The sequence below is a fragment of the Diorhabda sublineata genome, chromosome 7, assembly GCF_026230105.1.
Source record: "Diorhabda sublineata isolate icDioSubl1.1 chromosome 7, icDioSubl1.1, whole genome shotgun sequence".
Taxonomy (NCBI): domain Eukaryota; kingdom Metazoa; phylum Arthropoda; class Insecta; order Coleoptera; family Chrysomelidae; genus Diorhabda; species Diorhabda sublineata.
This window is the reverse complement of record NC_079480.1, coordinates 22766986-22787058: the sequence shown is the minus strand read 5'-3', so window position 1 is coordinate 22787058 and position 20073 is coordinate 22766986. Positions and strand designations below refer to the sequence as shown.

Here is a 20073-nt window from a genome sequence, read left to right as displayed (position 1 = left end):
TTTAATTTTATACTTATGACGATTTTAAGGATATCAATTGATGATAATATTTAAGTAAATCCTAGGGAATGCATTGTAATGGTTACAAAATAAATTATTAAAAAAGAAGAATTCTCTTCTATATATTAAGGTTAAAGTGCTGCCAGTACGAAGGGGCCATTTTTTGTTCTCTGTAGTTCATTAATCAGCTTTTAACCAATAAAAAAGAAGAACGAACTAAATATTTATTACAAACAGTATATTTTTATAAAAATGAAATCGCAAATCGAATATAAACTGAAATCGGCACCAGAAGACGCAATTTCCTCAGTTAAATTTGGTCCAAACACCAATCAATTTTTATTAGCCAGTTCCTGGGATGGAAATGTAAGACTATACGATGTACTAGCTAATAATTTGAGACACAAGTATTCCCATGATGCTGCAGTACTAGACTGTTGTTTTACCGACGCCGTACATTCTTACAGTGGAGGCTTAGACGCAACTTTAAAATCATTTGATTTTAATGCCACAAAAGAGAGCACAGTCGGAACTCACGCCGGACCAATAAAATGTGTAGACTATTGTAGTGAAGTGAACGCGATCTTAAGTGGAAGCTGGGATCATCATGTCAAAATATGGGACCCTCGAACACCAATGTGTAACGGTACTTACAATCAAGGTGAAAGAGTTTACACTATGAGCGTTTGTGGAGACAAGTTTATAGTTGGGACAGCCTTGAGAAAAATCTTGGTGTGGGACATTAGAAATATGGCTTACACTATGCAAAAACGCGAATCGAACTTAAAATATCAAACTAGAGCTATAAAATGTTTCCCAAATAAACAAGGTTATGTCCTGAGCAGCATAGAAGGTAGAGTAGCTGTGGATTATTTAGACACACACCCGGATGTACAGAAGAAAAAATACGCGTTCAAATGTCACAGGATCAAAGAAGACGGTATGGAAAAAATTTATCCTGTAAATGCCATCAGTTTCCATCCGGCTTATAATACCTTCGCCACCGGTGGATCTGACGGTTATGTTAATATTTGGGATGGTTTTAATAAGAAACGGTTATGTCAGTTCCATCAGTACCATACCTCGATAACATCGCTGAGTTTCAGCCATAATGGCGCGGTACTAGCGATTGCATGTTCGTATTTTCTAGGAGAAGAAAATTTACCTGATCCTATGCCTGAGGACGTTATTTATATTAGAACAGTGACTGATCAAGAAACGAAACCCAAATATGTTTCACAAGGTTGATATTTTATTTATTAAGTCCGTAAATAGTGAATATATTTGTAACTTTTGTAAAAACCATTCTTTTGGTGTCTGTATTTTGAAATAAAATGAAAAATTCGATTATTGTGATCATTTATTTTCTCCAAGTAGAAGAAAAACTCCTTTTTTCTGGAGATAAAATGTTACCATCATCGTAAATTCACTTGTTGGGTGTTGAGGCTGGAAGAAATAAATCCTGTCATAGTCACGTGACCGATTTAGTCAAGGTAGCTTTACAAGAACTTAGAGCCCTCTTTAAGACCAAAAAGCTGATTCGAGTTTCTTTGGTCGCACATTTAGAGCTCGACCCCCTGAGGATGCTCGTCTCAATACAGAAGAGAGCAATTCGATTTATAGTTGACTGAGCTTAGAGCATAATAAAAAGGTCGCCGAATTCACTATTCTACCGATACTACCATGGCAGATGCTCTTCTGAGCTGTCCAACATAATAACGCCTAGAGCAGTATTTGCAAGACCTACTCGACAGATAGACGTGGCTCATGAACACAGAATTCGTCTGCAAAAGTACTAGCCTGTGTAAACAGCTATATTTGTTGCTTTTTACATAGAAAAAACCAATTTCGGGTAGCACTGTGTACCTACATGTAAGTTTCACGCATTCTGTTCAACACTATTGATTCATTTCATTCATTTTTTTTATTCTTGCAAAGCTACTCAACAGTTTCGTGTTTATTCTCGGAAAATCAACAAGACGTACTTCCATCAGTCTTTCAATCACTTATAATTTAGATAAGAAGAAAAATTCTTTAGAAACGTAGTGTTAAACTGACATTTTTTAATTTTACTTCATATACACAATGCACCCGGCACGTTACGATGTTTTTCATATTTTCGACGTACGCTGAGGTGAGGTTATGTTCATTTTAACGAATTTATATAAAACCTTGACCTTCCTCACAAATGATTTTGTTTTATGTTGTTCACAATTTAATATTAACTTTAATTTCTATTTTGATTTAATTCTTATTTTGATATTCATGATGTAGGTGATCTATTGATTATTATAAATACGCAAATTATCAGTGTCAATATCATATAGACTTAAAATTGGTCGAAACGTTAATTTTTATCTATATGTATTTAAAAAATTATAGAAGAAACTAATTTTAAATCCGAAAAGACCTAAAATCAAGAACATGAAATTAATATTAAACAGATACCACTAAAGAATTAATATTAAAAATCAAAGAAAATTTATTATGCAATATTATTATTTATACTGTGATTTAAATACCACATTGTCTTAAATACAAATATAATACTCGTGATGTCACCTATTCGTGAAAAAATGAACTAAAGGTCATTAGTAGTAGGTCACGAGTTCAATATACGAATTAGATAAATAAATGAACGTATTATTTACTATCATTATATATCATAAGTAAACAGCCAGAATTTTTGCGATAATGTCTATTAAAATAAAACAAATTATATTTCAAAAATTATTTAATGTGACACACACTATAAATTTGTTACGATGTTGTTAATAAATGCATTCCTCTTCTGTTTTTGATATGTAATGAGATTAAAGCTAATATTGCTATTAAAGAAACCGATGCACAAATAAACGTCAAGGCGTGTTTATAGAAATATGGACATGAATTTCGAGAAGCACACTGTCTAAAAGAAAATAATCATTGCAAATTGCTCTCAGTCATTACTAGATATCAAAATTTACTATAAATCAGATGAAATTTTTAAAAATTGTCCACCGATCTAACTGTCAATTGTCATTTGTCACTAATAAATCTTGAATCGAAACAAAACAGGTATTAATAATACATAATAAAACTTTAAACTGCTCTAATTATTGGATTAAATGGATATTTATAACTTTTTAAATTAGAACATTGTTTAAAATAATGTAAATAAGTTAATAATTGATTGAGTTAAATAATGCAACGAAATATTACGGATGATCTGATTGGAACCAATTGAAACGAACGGATATTGTAATGGTACACTACACTAGTGTAAATTTGAAAACGTATAAATCTATCGGTGTATGATCAATATACTTACAAGTGTTGAACTATGAAAACAACCGATCCAGATATAAGTTTATCTGTGAAAGTTACAAAACTGTATACCATGCCCCCACCAATCCCATTGGTTTTCACGAAATTAGCCGTTAGACACAGGCTAGAAACCATAGTTGTTGATCCAGTAACACCTTTAAAATTATAAACATACACGTGGAAAAATTAGACAAATAATATAAGTTTGGTGAAATTTCGTTTGAAATTACTTTTCATGTATTAATTACACAGTGTCTTTTATTATACTACAAATGTGACTCAATTTGATGTAATTGAACGTGTGTGGCCAGCTAAACAATTTAAAGTCATTTCATTAGTTTCAGATATACAGATATCCGAACACGGTACTTTTGGTGCGCCGTGTATGACACAAAATAAATGATATAAAAGCAATTGGTTTTATAACAACTTTTATTTTACCTAGTAATGCTGCGATACTGTAAAGTTCTAAATCAGTTTTTGTTGATAGTCCTACTCCTATCCATATTGACGTTACCAAACCAATTATCGACCCAAAACAATAAGTTATCTATAATAACAAAACAAATAACGAAAATTTTATATTTTAAATTTCGCGCTAAAAAAATAAATTCAAACATAAATTCAAACATACCTTAGGGTATGTTCTGTGAGTGAAACTGTCAATTTCCAGTGGGTTCTAGTAAACTGATTGTGATCATTACTGATCAGTTTTCAATCGAATGTGGAATGAAAATATCAATTACCTTATCACTTACAATACCAACCAGACATTTGAGCAATAGAGATGTAACGAATGAAGTTAAATAAGAAGTTAAAGGAATGCTAGCTACCGTTTGTCTTATTCGATCTTTCCCAATATCATTTAAAGAACCACGTTCTTCTATATATAACGGCATGTATATCAAATTTAAAGTCGTAAATAATCTTGAACACATGTACCTAAAATTTTTATTAGAATTCATTTTTAAATATGATATTTGAGGTTAACATTAGTGATAAGAATTAAAGCAGCTACAACGTCATATATATGTGACATTTGGATCATAGATAAAATGAAAATCAACAGAAGAAATGTTTAATATTGTATTGAGTGATTAGAGTAGAATCTAAGAGTTAGCAATAATTTTCAACACCTTATTTGAATTATAATAGTAAGTCATTGTACTCCAAAATTTTATCATTAAAATGTTTATTAATTATTAATTTATTTACGATAATAACTGTGAACTAAAATTACTACAAAATTTTTTTTATTTTGAATAGTTGCCTACATTAGGGTTTATACTCTGCTCACGTTGGGTATGATGTAGCTCAAGAATTGAAATGTAGAGGCTTACATTATAGATACGCAGTAAATTATGGCTTGTTTAAGAAAATGTTTTTGATTCATCCCATGTAATTCGACCATTTCTATATCGACTATTTCATCTCTCAATAAAGGCTCATATTCTTGATCGTATTTACCGAGCAATCCACAATAAAATAACATAGACGATAATAAACCAATAAATATGATAGAAACGGCTATTTCCTACAATTTAATTAAATATATAATTATGGAGGTGAATTAATTATTTAATTTTATTGTTTTTACTACTGACCTTGAATTTATAAAAATCGTTTGGACCTATACTGTCTTTCGTTTCATCATTTTTAAGAATCATTAGTGTTATTGAATAAACACAGATGTTACAACACACTGAGGCTATGTACCTTAAAAAAATTCATTTATCGTTTTCATAATACAGAGTTAATACAAAATAATTCAAAATATTTATAAAGAAAAGATCTACACACAGAGTGACTAGCTGATATCCTTCTCATCATAGAAATATTAAATTTTAAAAAAGAAGAAAAATGACACAAGTCTAAATAGAACATAGTCTACACAAAAAGCGTAGAAGTTTTATTATTTACAGTTTATGAAATCACTAATTAACACGAAAAGATATATTTTTGAACGTAATAATTTTAAATTTATAACTTCAAACTTTAGTACTGTTATATTATTACCTTATTGCTGTTAAATCTGAACTATGTTTATAACTTCTTGAAATCTCGGGTATAATAGACAAATGCGATATTTGTACAGTTGCCCAACCGATTTGAAAAAGAAATATACCTGTGATGTAATATAAAATAATTGATAGCGTGAAACTATCTGGTTTCAAAGAAAATATTAAAGAAAATCCTATAGTAACGGCTATTGTTCCTGGAAAATAAACGTTATTTTATAAAAAAAAACTCGGCAACTATGCGAGTAGCTGCGTTAGTTTGAATTTGAATGTCAATCACAGAACATGAATGTCGTCTTCTCTTATTTTAGATTCATGTGCTAGATATCATTACCGTTTTAATTACTAATACTTTAATTTATTAGTTTACTTGTCCATATTTTCTCAAATATGATCGAAGAATAGAATAATTAAGTATGTATTAAATTGGAAAAAGGTACATTTTAAGTTTAATTATTATAGTTTTTCTATGTTTATATTGAACCTATACGTAAATAATTTGTCTATAAAATAACGACAATTTTGACATGTTGAAAAAATAGACGTACCCTTTCAATTTTTTTGTTTTAAAATGAAAAATTATCCAATAAAACCTTCGATAGAGAAACGATTATAGTGATGTTATCTTTTAATTTTCATGTAAGTAATATTGCTTATATACATAAAAACGTACCTCCCAAATGCCAAAGTCGTCGATGTTTGGTATAATCAATACAATATCCCACAGCTGGTGTTGCTAATGAATCAACAATTTGTCCTAGAAAACAAGCAAGAATGTGACCTAATTTATCAGGATCAGGAGGATAAATTAGGAGACGTACCTATCATTAAGAGCATTCCCGCTGTCGTTGATTCCATATCGAGCACAACTTGTAGGTAAAACAACGTATAACTGAACCACATTGCCGCACAGAGATCGTTGAATATGTGCCCCAAACCGTAACTTAATTTTTGAAAGGGTAAACAACAAAATCTATTGGATCTATCCTCGAAAAACATGTTTTTTTCATATCCATTCATTGTTTTAATTCAAAACAGTAATTGATATTCTATGTTCTGGAGGTTTGTTCTGTTTCAAGTAATAAAACTAAAATGATGTATTTACTAAGGTTTCTTTCGTACATTTACCTCTTATAGTTGAAATATTATACCTACTATATGAGTGAAATGGATACAAAGTATCATTTTACAAATATTATGTGTTACTGAACTATTGAATGATGCGAGAACAAAGTGTATACACTATTAAGGGCGTTAGATACGATATATTTTTCGATTTTTTGATAACATTTGTCGTATTTTTTTGGATCATAAAAAGGTAAAGAATTAAATCTTCATATTCTCTCCAGCGAAATATCTATTAGAACTATCCAGTGGGGATTTTCGATTTCTTTACTGAAACTTGTCAAAAATCGATTAGAATCATAGAGGTATTCGATTAAATTCCGATTCTTCTTTCTTTTCAGATAATTTTCGATTTCTTTATTCAAACTTGTCGAACATCGATTAGAATCATAAAAATATTTCGATTACTTTCCGATTTTTCTGTTTTTTAAAAGAATTTTCGATCCGTTTTATTGAAATTTGTCAAAAATCGATTCGAATCATAGATATTTCGATTACTTTCCCATTTTTTTTTTTTTAAAGCATTAATAGATTTTCGGAAGAGAAGTTTCGGATTCATTCGAAACAAATTCTCATTAAAAATTATGATATTATTTCCAAACCATAAAAGCATTGAAAACGCGTTTTATTTCTTCTGGAATCATTAAAATCAACCCAAGAAATAACAAAGCAAGTAACTGTATAGTCTGGTAACGTTTTTCTTCTTTCGAAGTCGAACGTTGCTAAGTTCATGTTAATCAACTGACAAGTTACAAAATAGTCAAACAGGCAGGGCCTGTGCACTACATAGAAGTTCAGGACGATTTTCAACGCCATCTCTGTTACTTAGTAAATATTACTCTCACCTTATCGCTTACTTATTCGTGCATCCTGGTACACAGCAGGCCTCGGTAAACACGACAGCACAATTCGCAACAAATAATAACTTTCAAATGCACAAAAATGCAAATAGCTAATAATCAAACAACTTTGCAAAGATTTTATACACGTTTGCAAGATGGACGTTGTTCATTCAATAATCTTGGTTGTTTCTCGATGCATGATTGCAATTTAGCTTCAGAATCCAGATTGACAAACATTCAAAAATAAAACACCAAAAAGTAAGCTTTTAGATGTGAGCCGGTAACATAGATGGCGTTGAAAATCGTCCTGAACTTCTCCTATTCCAGTGCACAGGTCCTAGTCAATACGACTCGACTAACAGTTTAGATGATTTTATAAGATTTTATGATGACTAGAATTATTAAATCGTGTAATTAGTGAAAAAAAAATACGTGAAATAATCGATGATTCCAAAAAAATTTATTTAGGGACACAATTTCGTGAAATGTAGATTTTCTATTGCAGCTGACGAATAATTTCGAAGGTAGCGTACATTTCTTCATATTTATGGTGAAATATTAATCATTTTTATCTAATTAGATTGTGTATTGAGGTAAAATTGGAAAAAATACAAACAACTAATTGAGAAGTACTTTAATTCACATAAACATATTTGATATTAAAAATTAAATTCAAAATATTCACATACACTCAAATTTTTAATTAAAAAATAATTATATGGGCCTAATTATAGTGTGTATACTAAAATTTTGTAGCTTTTCTTAGTAATAAAACTTTTGCTCTTTAAAACCAATTTTTTAGTACTAAATATATAGTTTAAATGGCAAGTTTACGTTTCTCGAGATCGATACATCAAAATATACTTAAATTGAACAAATTTTGCCAAAAAATTAATAAGATATTGAGGCAACTGTTCTAACATCGGAAAATAATAAAAAAATTATTTTTGATATTTGTGGTAGAAAAATGTCGATAAAGGTTGTTATAATTAGAAAATTAACAAATTTCCCTATGAAGACTATCAACTGCAGTCTCCGACAATATATAAGGCAAAAATAAGCTGAAGAAAATCTTTAGGGTCAATATAAAACTAAATAGGAACGTTAAAGGAAATAAATGCTGTTTTTGGACTGAATGTGTGGAATAATGAACGTGTGAAACACCACAGTCTTTATAAAAATGCATAAAAAACTGGTGGGTATAAAAAATAGAGTTAAGAAATTTGTAAAAACTGTCTGGATATTAGAAATTTCATCATTTACTGAAATAAGGAGGAATTTCTGGTGGTATTCATTATGTGTTACAAAAAATACTGTCAGGTGTGTTAAATAGTTTGTAAATTTAAAATTGTGCCACATTAATGTTAAATTCAGCGAGAGTAAACCATAAATAGTGATATTTAAATAATGTAATAGAAAAGTTACATTGGTGTTAAAAGTGGAATTTTGTACGTAAATAGTAAATCAAAATAATTACATTGAAAATTAGTGGAAATGGACAAATAGTGACAAAATTCATCAAGGGATGACCATAAATTGTGCCATGTGAATAAATGGACGTTATATTGGTGACAAAAGTGGGGTTTCATAGATAAATAGTGATTCTAAACCATGTAAATTGGAAATAAGTGAAAATTGACAAATTTTGCTTCAAATAGTGAAAAAATTCATCAAGGGACGACCATAAATGGTGCTACGTGAATAAATGAATGTTATATTGGTGCTAAAGGTAGGATTTTGTGAATAAATAGTGAAAAAAAAACATTTAAATTGTAAATTAGTGAAAATGGACAAATAGTGCTGCAAATATTAGATAAATAGTGAAATATTTGGTATCAGAAGTGAGATTATGTAAATAAATAGTGATTAAAACGATAAAAGAGTCATTATAATCAAAAAAACAAATTTTCTATGAAACAATTCAAAAGTAAATTTAAAATTAAGCCACTAACACGATTTAAAGAAGCTACCAAAAATTTTCCAAATTTCTTAAAACCCCCTAAAAATAGCAGATCCTCACTGATTTGGAGGCTTTTCACAACAGTAAATCAATCAGAACTTTAAAGAAAAATTAAACAAACATTTTTTTAAATAGCTTTCTAATAACACTAAGAATTTTCCAAATGTCACTGTTTTAAATCTGTTTCAAAGTATAGGTCAAAATAGTGTCAATAATAGTCATAAAATCAAAAAAATGTCACATAAAGTGTTTTTTTCACAATTTTTCTAATTAAATATAGAAAAAAATACCTACAAGATACTAGATACTTGAAAATATTACTAAAAATAGAAATTATCAAATTAACTTTGCATAGTACTATGCACGGTTGTTTCACCTGTAAGTGTATCTGTCAAATAAGGTATTTTAAGTGTACGATACATATATTGCTTTTCAATTGGACTATTAACAGTCCAAACTATAACTCTCACCCCTTTCGACCGCCAATTTCGAATCGTTTCACTGAAAAGATTGTTAATAAAAAAAACGATTATATTAATCAAAATCACACTTACCTACAAACCAAATCTTTGTGTAACAAAATAACCGACAATCCTAAGACATAGTATGTGATTCTGGGCAATGCCCATGAGTGGAGGCAGTCTAAAATCCAAAATAGAGCGTTTTTTAGTACTTTCATTTGCTTCGTATTACAAAAAGTCGAATTTTTCAAACTACTATGTCTGAAATTATCCGCTTTCCATGCTAAACATCCAATAATATCCGGCGAGCTTCTTCGTATCTATAAAAATTGTTATAATAACATTTTTCGAATTATAAGGGTGGAAAAACTTACTAAATATATTATATTAGGAAAAAATGATGTCACAACAGCTTTAGTTTTTAATTCTGGATATTTTTCGAAGATTTTTATAATCAAAGGGACAATCTAAAAGTTATTATGTTATCTTAGATCCCTAAATTATCAAGAAATTATTGTATTAAATTGTTAATTCATCAATTTACCTTACTGTTAGGTTCTTTAATATCAATAAATATTCTTTGCCCCATCCCGAGCATTTGTTGTACAGCTTGTTCTAAAGTTGGTACATGAGCGTTAGGAAATGAATCTCTGTTAAAAAAAGTTGATTAAAAATTATGAATGAATTAGGGCGAGAAGCTTTTTTTTATATAATACCCAAGCACAAGGGGGTAAACCCTATAACACTCTACTAGTGCCTGTGAATATTGATGCAACACTGTTAGACAAAGGTTTTTGAGTCCTAATAGTGGAGAAAAACAATTTTCGTCCATCATTAGACGACTTAATAGTCCACCTCAAAAGCAGATTCATCAACAACCAGTTTCCAGAAGTATCATTGATGAAGAAGTACTAATATGATACAAAAAGATATTTTTTCCACACATTCTCCATTTCCAGGTGTAAGTTAAGTTATCCCAATGAAGCTGTTATAACTCCCCAAAATAAAATTGTAGCTACGCCCTTGTTAATGATTAATTCCATTAAATGTGTATAAAAATAGATGAAAAGCTTTTAATTACCTGTATGCATGTTTTACGGATATGTCGATGTTTGCTAAATCTTCATACTTTATATTTTTGATTAAAACATTCATATCGGCCATTCTTTCTAAATCGGAATCGTGAAAAACTATCGGAACTTGATCCGCCGTAAGACATACATCTAATTCTATTATATCACAACCTTTTTCGTGACACTATAAATATATAATATTTACTCTTATTATTGATAAATTTGTATAGTGCACTCACTTTTTTGAAAGCTTCTATGGTATTTTCCGGTGCATCTAAACCCGCTCCTCTGTGAGCTATAGTTTTTATAACAAAACCGTTGTTGTCCCCAACAGGATCTTCAATAATTTTTCCCAAAACAGCTTCAACGGAAGCCGTAGTAGGAGGTGGTATTCTAAATATAAAAACTAAACAAACTAATGCTCCGGTAAATATCAAAGTTAATGGCATTAAAGTAGTAAAAATTTCCGAAATGAGGAACCAACTACCGTAAGTAGCATAGACGATTGTTAATGCACTGGGGATTAAGTAGAAAAAATCTGTTTTCATTTTTATATTGTTCACTGGAATTTTAGATATTAAAATTTTTATTTAGCCAATATTCATACTCTGGACCATTGCAGCGAATACTTTTATTATGACATTTTCGTTTCTACATTTGACAGTTTAAATCATAGATAAACTAAAAGTAAGATATTTCAAATCATAAATATAGTTGTTAATTTGATGATAATTATTGTTATAGTAAGTAAACTGCTATTTACCTTTCTTATACGAGATTAAATATAAAAAATGTCAAAAATTTTAGTGAAAGTAGAAATTATATTAAATTAACGTATTTAACTCAGAGATATTAATGTAAAACTCTATGGTTTAAAACATAGGCTTTATAGAATTATTGGCACAACTTTTTAATATAGAAATTATATATGTTCAGCATTCTAGAATTACAATGTCCATGGTGAGAATACATTGACAAATCAAATTACATTTATCTATGGTCTAGGTAAAAATGACATATATAAAAAAGAAGTTTGAAAAGAAAAAAATACCATAACCTTTAATATATTTTTTATACAAACAGTTGTAATAAAATATTTAAAAGTTTATATAATAAAACTGAAGAAATTTGTGCAATGGATAGAAATAGAACCGTATCTGTTGATGAATTTCCAACAATATGTAGAATATGTCTATCAACCAGTGATTTGTTACCGTTTATTTCTATCAATATCCGCAAAGTTTTTAACAATATTACGAATATAAAGGTATTTAATCAGTTAATATTAAGTAAAATTATTGCTACCCTACCTCTTTATCGTAATATAATTTTTTATATCATTTTTCAAAGGTGTTTTTTGGATTTTTTGATATTACAATCTATTTTGGTCATTTATACTCAATTATAATATTTAGGTTGTAGAAAACGATCTATTGCCAAAAAATATTTGCAAAAACTGTTTGAACCAATTAGAAAATATATCGCAATTCATAGAACAGTCTATAGTCAATCATTCCCTTTTAATTGGGGCATTAGATCAAGGTAATGTTAAATTATCTGAAGATTGGGCTAAAATCGACTATCACGTAAAAGAAGACGAAGATCAAAAACCACTTACAGTATTCGAATGTGATATTTGTAAAGTGACATTTACCAATAAAAAATTACTGATCCATCATGTGAAACAGCACTTGAACCAAAAAGTTTCAGTAAACATCATTTCCAACAAGAATTCGTGTGATTTAAAATGTGAAATTTGTGGAAAATGTAAGTTTTTGAACTATATGTTTTTAATTTATATATGATAGAATATTTTTTTTTCAAATAAGAATTTTTTTATTTGATTTTGATTCTAAAAGGACAGTAGTTGCATTTGTTTATCAATCACACTTGATATAAATGAATATCTTGGTAAAAAATGTTTGTTTTAGTATTTAGTACAAACATTGCTTTACTCAAACACAACAAAATGCATAAAAGAATAAAAGAATTTCAAGTTAAAAGTGTTAAATATAAATGTGAAGAATGTGATCGAGTTTTAAGTTCAATATATGCTTTAGAAAGCCATAAAAAAACACATACTGGTGAAAGACCATTTAAATGCGAACACTGCGAAAAAGATTTTCCTTACCTCGGAAGTCTCATTATCCACACAAGACTTCACACAGGTAAATAATCAAAATTTATGCACCACTGGCCAAAGTTTTTGCCCACCCTATAGTTTGACTGATACACACAACAAAGAAAAATAGTTGTAAAACTTGTTATCACTCAAAAATTCATACAGATCAAAATAATGGGAATATTGAGCTCAAATTTTGAAAAAAACTTCTAACCGTTCTAACCATAAATAAATTGACATTGTCCTAAACGTTGGTGTCATTGAGATATGGGGGTTGAAAGTATGAAATAATGAGTTCTGAAACTTGTTACCAGTCAAATACAAGTTTTCTTGTACAGCCTCATAAACTTTTCCCAGTATCATTTCAGACAAAATATCAAAATGCCCTCGTATAAAGTAAGACACCGTCTCGTTTCGACCTTAACTAGATAACATGAAAGGGGTGGGTACAAACTTTCGAAGGGTAGCTTATATCTATTTATTACTAAACAGTGTTATTATTAGGAGAAACCCCGTATATTTGCTCGGTTTGTAATAAAGGTTATCGAAGTTCTACTAGTCTTAAAAAACATAAAGAAAAACACGTCACAGAAGAGGATATCATTAATAACGATGAAAAAAACTTGTCTGATCGTTTGCAAAAGATAAAATGTTCATTTTGTGATAAAATACTCAGTAAACATGGTTATGGAACTCATTTGAGAACGCATACAAATAGTAAAAAAATCTTTTGCTGCACCATTTGCAACAAGATGTTTCAAAAACATTCTCATTTACAGAGACACGTTAGAATCCACACAGGTAAGAGGGTTTTCCGTATTTATACACCAGATACATTTTAATTTCTTACAGGTGAACGTCCATTTGTTTGTAAAATTTGCAACAAAGCTTTTGTTCAAAATGGCGATTTGAAACGACATACGACAATCCATTGTGACCAAAGGGAATTCCAATGTCAATATTGTGGGAAACAATTTTTCACGAAATGTTCCCTTAGCACACATATTTTACACCATTGCAAAATTTCCAAAAAAAAATCTCAAGGAGATGAGATGAAAATCGAAATTAAATCTAAAGTAAACGAGAGACCTTTCTTATGCACTATATGTGGGAAATCGTTTACTGCGAATAGCAGCTTGAAGGTCCACAATAGATTACATACAGGGGAAAATCCATTTGTTTGTAATATTTGTAACAAGGCCTACAACAATTCTAGTGCTTTGAAAAAACATATAATGAGATATCATACCCAAGAAAAACCCCACGTTTGTATGGTTTGTCAAAAAGGTTTTCACGATTCGGCAAGTTTGAAAAGGCATGTCAAATTAGTACATTCGGTATTAGATAATATTAAAAATAATTTTGAAAACTACACTTCTAAATGACGATATTTATAAATAAATAACAATTTTTTGCGTATTTTTTTATATATCTGTTAATAAAAATGGATAAAACTCATTATAATTCATTTTCCTTATACAAGGGGTGTTCAAAAATAAACTAAATTCAATCTGGTGATGACTATGAATCAATTTCTTGTGATATCTCGGAAATTCAAAAGTTTTTGGAAAATACAGCGTGGATAAGCATCATTGAGGCTTTAATTGATGATATTTGATAAATTAAAAGATTAAAAAAGGGGATCAATCATCAAAACTTGAAGAAAAACAGCATCAACTGGTAAAAAAAAATCGATTAGAAACTACATAGAGTGGAAAAATCTATTAGTTTGTAATTTTTTGTGTTTTTTTTATATATCTGTTAATAAAAATGGATAAAACTCGTTATAATTAATTTTCCTTATACGAGAGGTGTTCAAAAATCAACTAAATTCAACCTGGTGATGACTATGAATCAATTTCTTGAGATATCTCAGCAATTCAAAAGAAGTTTTTGGAAAATAGAGAGAGGATAAACATCATTGAGGCTTTGATTGATGATATTTAATAAATTAAAAGATTAAAAAAGGGGATCAACCATCAAAACTTGAAGAAAAACAGCATTAACAGGTAAAAAAGATCAATTAGAAACTACATAGAGTGGAAAAATCTATTAGTTTGTAACTTTTTGTGTATTTTTTATATATCTGTTAATAAAAATGGATAAAACTCGTTATAATTCCTTATACAAGTGGTGTTCTGTGAGGAGCAGTACAAAGCCGTGAATCATTTACAAAATGTCTAGTAATCAGAAATAAAACATTTTTCACGATAATCAACTTTTAGTAGAGATAGATAATAAAATTAGTTGAAATTTTGTTATCTGCAAAGTATAAATTTATGAAATGGGTAAAATCGACTTTGTAGACCACAATGTAATTGATTAAACCCTTTATATATAATGTAATATGTATGCAGAATTAGTGAGGTCATTTACCTATCCCTAAATTCATAAACAAAGTTTATTATCACTCGATTACCTAGAGGCGGATATTTCGTTTTAAAGGCGAATTAAGTTCAAAAAACTTGTATAAATACACGAAAATAAACTATCTTATGATTATAAATGTAGACAATCGAAATATTTTGAGGTTATTTTTAAACTTTAACGTATATGAAATAATGATGGTATCATTTACTTATCTTAAACTTCTTAATTTTATTATTTAAATATCAATTCCGATGCTACTTGCGAAAGATGTTATGTTTTTAACCTTTTCTACATCGCACGAACGCACCATAAATCAAAGTTGATACAAACGGCCATATTGAAGTTTTGACTTAGCGGGGGTAGCGCCGCCATATTTACGTCCAACCATAATCATTAAATTAAAAATTCTTTTAATTTAACGGTTCCAACACAACGTTTGAATGATTGTTTTTACGATAATATCAGTTAATTAATCTATCACTCCTTGTATTTTATAGTTCCATTAATGTCACTTAAACAACTACAGGTTTTAATATTTTTTCAGTTCATATTATTTATCAAAAAATTATATATTAATGGAAATTAATTTGAAATTAATTATAATTGAATAAAAACTATGTATCCATTGAAATAAATAAATCTTATTATAATTCATTTTTCTGATACGAGTGCTGTTAAGAAAGTAATTCCATGTTTTAGTTTTGTACAGCAATAGGCGGGGCAAGCGCAGCCATCTTGGTATTACAATGTTTATAAATTCAGTATGTAATTAGACACCATAGAGTGAACACCGTATTTGTTGTAATTTAAATATAGCGATGTGTTATGAGTATTTGAGCTCTGTTAGATATCTCATATGAAAGCAGCTTTTATATAATAAAGCGAATGCGTCGCTTTTTGTAAGTAAGTTTAACAGAAGATAATAGATAGTGTAGTAATTACATGATTGAAAAAAAAAATCCAACCTAGTGCATTTAATTTTGAATAAATTGGTTTTTTGAAGTGTATAAATAGTGTTATTATACCAATTGTTTTAAATTCACGAAAATATTAGGATTAATACGTAAGTACAAAAATTTATTGAATTATCAGTCATCCCTCATATTTACATTTAATTTATGAAAAAAGTTATGTAAGATATTAAAAAAACACTAAAATGTGAAAAAAAATATTTATTTCAATTATAATTCACTTTTTGCATCTATCTTCTATATTTTTATGATGTCTAATTTAATTTATGAAAAAAGTTATGTAAGATATTAAAAAAACACTAAAATGTGAAAAAAAATATTTATTTCAATTATAATTCACTTTTTGCATCTATCTTCTATATTTTTATGATGTCTATTGGTATGTCTCCGTAAATTACTTGAATCCCTATAACCTTTCCCACAATAAGAACATACGTGTGGTGTTTCCCCTGTATGTTGACGTAAGTGAACTTTTAATGTGCTGCTGTAAGTGAAATTTTTACCACAGTATGAACAAATATAGGGTTTTTCTCCACTATGGATTCTCTGATGTTCCTTAAGATGATTTGATTGTATGAAAGTTTTATCACATTGGGTACATTTGAACGGTTTCTCACCCGTATGGGTTAGTATGTGGTTATTTAGACCACTTTTCTGGTGAAACTGTTTGTTACAATGAGTACACTGAAAAAAGTAATACCATAACAATAAAAAAATGTTTTAATCATTCTTAAAACTTTTCCTTACTTGAAATAACTTCTGACCTGTATGTATCCTCATGTGTATGTTGAGATACGTTTTCATAGTGAATTTTTTATCGCAAAAATTGCAGGGAAAGTTTTTTTCATTAGTATGTGTCATAATATGATTCGAAAGGCATGATTTTTGATGAAATCCTTTATTACAATGTTTACACTGAAAATTTTTAGTATAAATTTATACTGGATCATATTATAAAACGTACCTGAAATATTTTTTCCCTCGTATGCGTCAATAGATGTCTCTTTAAATCGTTGCTTTGGATAAAACTTTTACCGCAGTTTCCACATTCGAACGGTTTAATTCCAGTATGACTTCTAATGTGTCTTTCCAAATGAGAGCTTTTCATGAAATTTTTCCCGCAATAGTTACACAAAAATTTTTTCGGTTCTTTTTTATATTTATGCATTCGAGAGTGATTGCCAAACGACGATTTTCCATAGAATATTTTATTACACATTTTGCATTCGTAGGGTTCGTTTTTTTTGTTTTTGCGCTTAATTGTTGCACGTGGACGCGTAACTTTTAAAGAATCGGGCTCTTCTGGCGCACTTTGCCTATCTGATTCATTATCTGATAAATTACTTTCTTGATTAATTTGTTCCTCGTATATTTTAATTAAGATGAGTTCTTTTGTTTTACACTCGTCGATAAAAGCAGAAAAGTCTTTAAGTTTAGCATTACAATAAATACAGACGTGTTTAGGTAATTTATCTTCATTCATCTAGAACTAATGCTTTAGTTTTTTTCTCTACGAATTTATAAATTATTACCTGACTATCTATTAAATATAGATACAAAGTAAATAAGTTTTGGGCGAACGGTTGTATATTTCCTTTATTTAAACAAATACGACAAATACTTGAAAAATCGTCGAAATAAACAGATATATCGGCCATTTTGTTTATGTAGGTTATGTTTTTATGGTTGACAGCGATGATTCTGAAACATCGATGTATATGAATCGAGTTAAATCGATTTTTAGATTCAAATTTTTATTAATATAAATAATGATATGGTATTGATATAAGAAAAAATAGTATTACAGCTATCTTATAATTCAAAATTCTATGTCTTTACACACACACACACATATATATATACACATATTATCAATATATATATATATATATATATATATATATATATATATATATATATATATATATATATATATATATATATATATATATTGATAATTTTCATCGATTATTTACTAAAGCACCACCTATAGATTAAATACTAAAGTAATTATAACAGATGTTAAATTATAGTCCAGTCATTTTAGTTTCATATACGAAATTTAATATTATAGATTTGAAAACATCAAATTGTTTAAAAAAAATAAGTAGAATCATCAGTTTTTTTATAATTTATTGAAATAATATTATTTTAATCCTGTTAGTTTTTCAGTTTCATTCCAAATATCATTACAAAACTGTTCATTTTCCAAAATTTTAGGTTCACTGTGTAATTGATAATTGTAAAAATATTTCCCGGTCACATTTTTGATTCTATTAGAAGTAGCTAGAAAACAAACTCCATCCACACATTGCTTAACGTCCTTAGTAACACTTTGAACTATACATTTAGCTACAGAATATTCGATTTTGGAAAAAAATCCTGTATCGCCACAGTGATTTGCGGTTAGAAACGTCGTGTTCATCATATCCGGGTGAACGCAATTACTAGTAATGTTAAAATCTTTCAATTTTTCCGAAAAACCTTTCGATGAAATCATATTACAAAGTTTGGTGTTATAATAATGTATAGCGCCGGAAATAAAATGTGGGGTGAAATAGTCCGGGGTTTTTAATTTTTCTACTGACATTCTATGAGCCATCGAACCGTTGGATGTAATAAATACAATCCTGGAATTACCAGATGCTTTTAGTTTATCCTCCAAAAGGGTAGTTAATAAAAACGAGCTTAAATGATTAACTTGCATAACGCCATCTAAACAATCGACAGTTTTTTTCTTCTTCATACAAAATATACCAGCGTTGTTTATTAAAACGTCCAATTTATTTAAATCCGACGAAAATTGTTTGACAAAATTTTTAACAGATTCAAAAGAAGCTAAATCTAAGTTATACGTATGGATATCATCGTTATTCGACTGACAAATTATCTTATCTTTAGACTGTGTTTGGTTATCTTTATCGGCCATAATTACCTTGAAATTTTTTTGCGATAATTTTAGGGCTATTTCAAAACCAAGTCCTTTATTTGCACCTGTTACTAGAGCTATTTTTCGTACGGGATCCGTTAAGGACATTGTCGAAAGTTATAAGTTTGACGTTAATGATAATTGAGAAGTCAATATAAAAAATTGAACAACAAAAACCTTAAAATACATTTGTTTTTATGTATGTCGCTAAGCCGATTCTGTTAAAATACTCAACCCTAAATTCTTCTATCTTCCATACGTTGGAGTAGTACTGGTTAGCTACTTATTAGGCGCTAATGCCTCTAGTTGATGACAGTTATCATAGAACACAAACATATCGTGAATAAATTGTTATACTTGAGGTGATATAGTATTGGCAAAGCTAAAATATTACCTTCAATTTTGAGGAAATTAATTACTAATCAAATATTTGTTTTTTTTTTAAATTTTTATTTGAAGGGTTTTGGTTTTATTTATTACGATAAATTATTTACTTCTTGTAAACAACATATATGATGCTATTTTCGTCAATAACAAAATGAACTTTTGATTTTATTTTTATTGAAAATTAGTAATAAATTATTAGCCGTTTTTCTATGTTATATTTATCAAATTATATTTAAAAAATTCGTTATTGATATTGTACTGGTGAATACTCTATACAACCATAGATAAAGTTTATATGCAAACTATTTCGCTGATGAAATGAAAACTATTATTTTGCGCAACATATACAACACTCTATACAACCATAGATAAAGAAAATATTCGAACTATTTCGCTGATGACATAAAACCATAGATAAAGTTTATATACGAACTATACCTCTGGGCGGCATATATAGATGAAGTACCGTACTATTTCGTCGGATACAAATTGTAAATTTTTGAATTTGC

The 20073-nt window shown here is 28.9% G+C and overlaps 6 protein-coding genes across 7 annotated transcripts; 2 read left to right on the top strand and 4 right to left on the bottom strand.

Annotated features, from left to right (window-relative positions):
• The first annotated feature begins 26 nt into the window (after nucleotides 1-26).
• Nucleotides 27-1345, top strand: LOC130446211 (mitotic checkpoint protein BUB3). Its single transcript, XM_056782308.1, has one exon. It carries the CDS (start codon nucleotides 253-255, stop codon nucleotides 1246-1248), a length of 996 nt encoding a protein of 331 aa, XP_056638286.1. The 5' UTR covers nucleotides 27-252; the 3' UTR covers nucleotides 1249-1345.
• Nucleotides 1346-2760: 1415 nt separating this feature from the next.
• LOC130447094 (major facilitator superfamily domain-containing protein 12-like) lies at nucleotides 2761-6835 on the bottom strand. The gene is made up of 9 exons (XM_056783751.1): nucleotides 6146-6835; nucleotides 5998-6081; nucleotides 5323-5521; nucleotides 4911-5022; nucleotides 4647-4840; nucleotides 4053-4248; nucleotides 3748-3856; nucleotides 3311-3461; nucleotides 2761-2908 (listed from the first exon to the last, which is right to left on the bottom strand). Exons 1-9 carry the CDS (start codon nucleotides 6342-6344, stop codon nucleotides 2761-2763), a joined length of 1392 nt encoding a protein of 463 aa, XP_056639729.1. The 5' UTR covers nucleotides 6345-6835.
• Nucleotides 6836-7910: 1075 nt separating this feature from the next.
• On the bottom strand, nucleotides 7911-11468 carry LOC130446209 (glycerophosphodiester phosphodiesterase 1). Of its 2 annotated transcripts, XM_056782303.1 has the most exons (6): nucleotides 11025-11468; nucleotides 10794-10969; nucleotides 10257-10362; nucleotides 10087-10179; nucleotides 9806-10032; nucleotides 7911-9752 (listed from the first exon to the last, which is right to left on the bottom strand). In XM_056782303.1, exons 1-6 carry the CDS (start codon nucleotides 11331-11333, stop codon nucleotides 9593-9595), a joined length of 1071 nt encoding a protein of 356 aa, XP_056638281.1. In that variant the 5' UTR covers nucleotides 11334-11468; the 3' UTR covers nucleotides 7911-9592. The 2 variants fall into 2 exon arrangements, with proteins under 2 accessions (XP_056638281.1, XP_056638282.1); XM_056782304.1 differs by lacking the exon at nucleotides 10087-10179 and having other exon boundaries at nucleotides 11025-11434.
• A 259-nt stretch (nucleotides 11469-11727) lies between these two features.
• LOC130446207 (gastrula zinc finger protein XlCGF26.1-like) lies at nucleotides 11728-14991 on the top strand. Its single transcript, XM_056782301.1, has 5 exons — nucleotides 11728-12052; nucleotides 12201-12552; nucleotides 12717-12953; nucleotides 13412-13708; nucleotides 13760-14991. Exons 1-5 carry the CDS (start codon nucleotides 11921-11923, stop codon nucleotides 14290-14292), a joined length of 1551 nt encoding a protein of 516 aa, XP_056638279.1. The 5' UTR covers nucleotides 11728-11920; the 3' UTR covers nucleotides 14293-14991.
• Nucleotides 14992-16553: 1562 nt separating this feature from the next.
• Nucleotides 16554-17930, bottom strand: LOC130446208 (gastrula zinc finger protein XlCGF8.2DB-like). The gene is made up of 4 exons (XM_056782302.1): nucleotides 17781-17930; nucleotides 17213-17731; nucleotides 16996-17163; nucleotides 16554-16932 (listed from the first exon to the last, which is right to left on the bottom strand). The coding sequence occupies exons 1-4, from the start codon at nucleotides 17904-17906 to the stop codon at nucleotides 16585-16587; spliced, it is 1161 nt and encodes a 386-aa protein (XP_056638280.1). The 5' UTR covers nucleotides 17907-17930; the 3' UTR covers nucleotides 16554-16584.
• Nucleotides 17931-18394: 464 nt separating this feature from the next.
• LOC130447092 (retinol dehydrogenase 13-like) lies at nucleotides 18395-19285 on the bottom strand. The gene has a single exon (XM_056783750.1). It carries the CDS (start codon nucleotides 19283-19285, stop codon nucleotides 18395-18397), a length of 891 nt encoding a protein of 296 aa, XP_056639728.1.
• Between the last annotated feature and the right edge of the window lie 788 nt (nucleotides 19286-20073).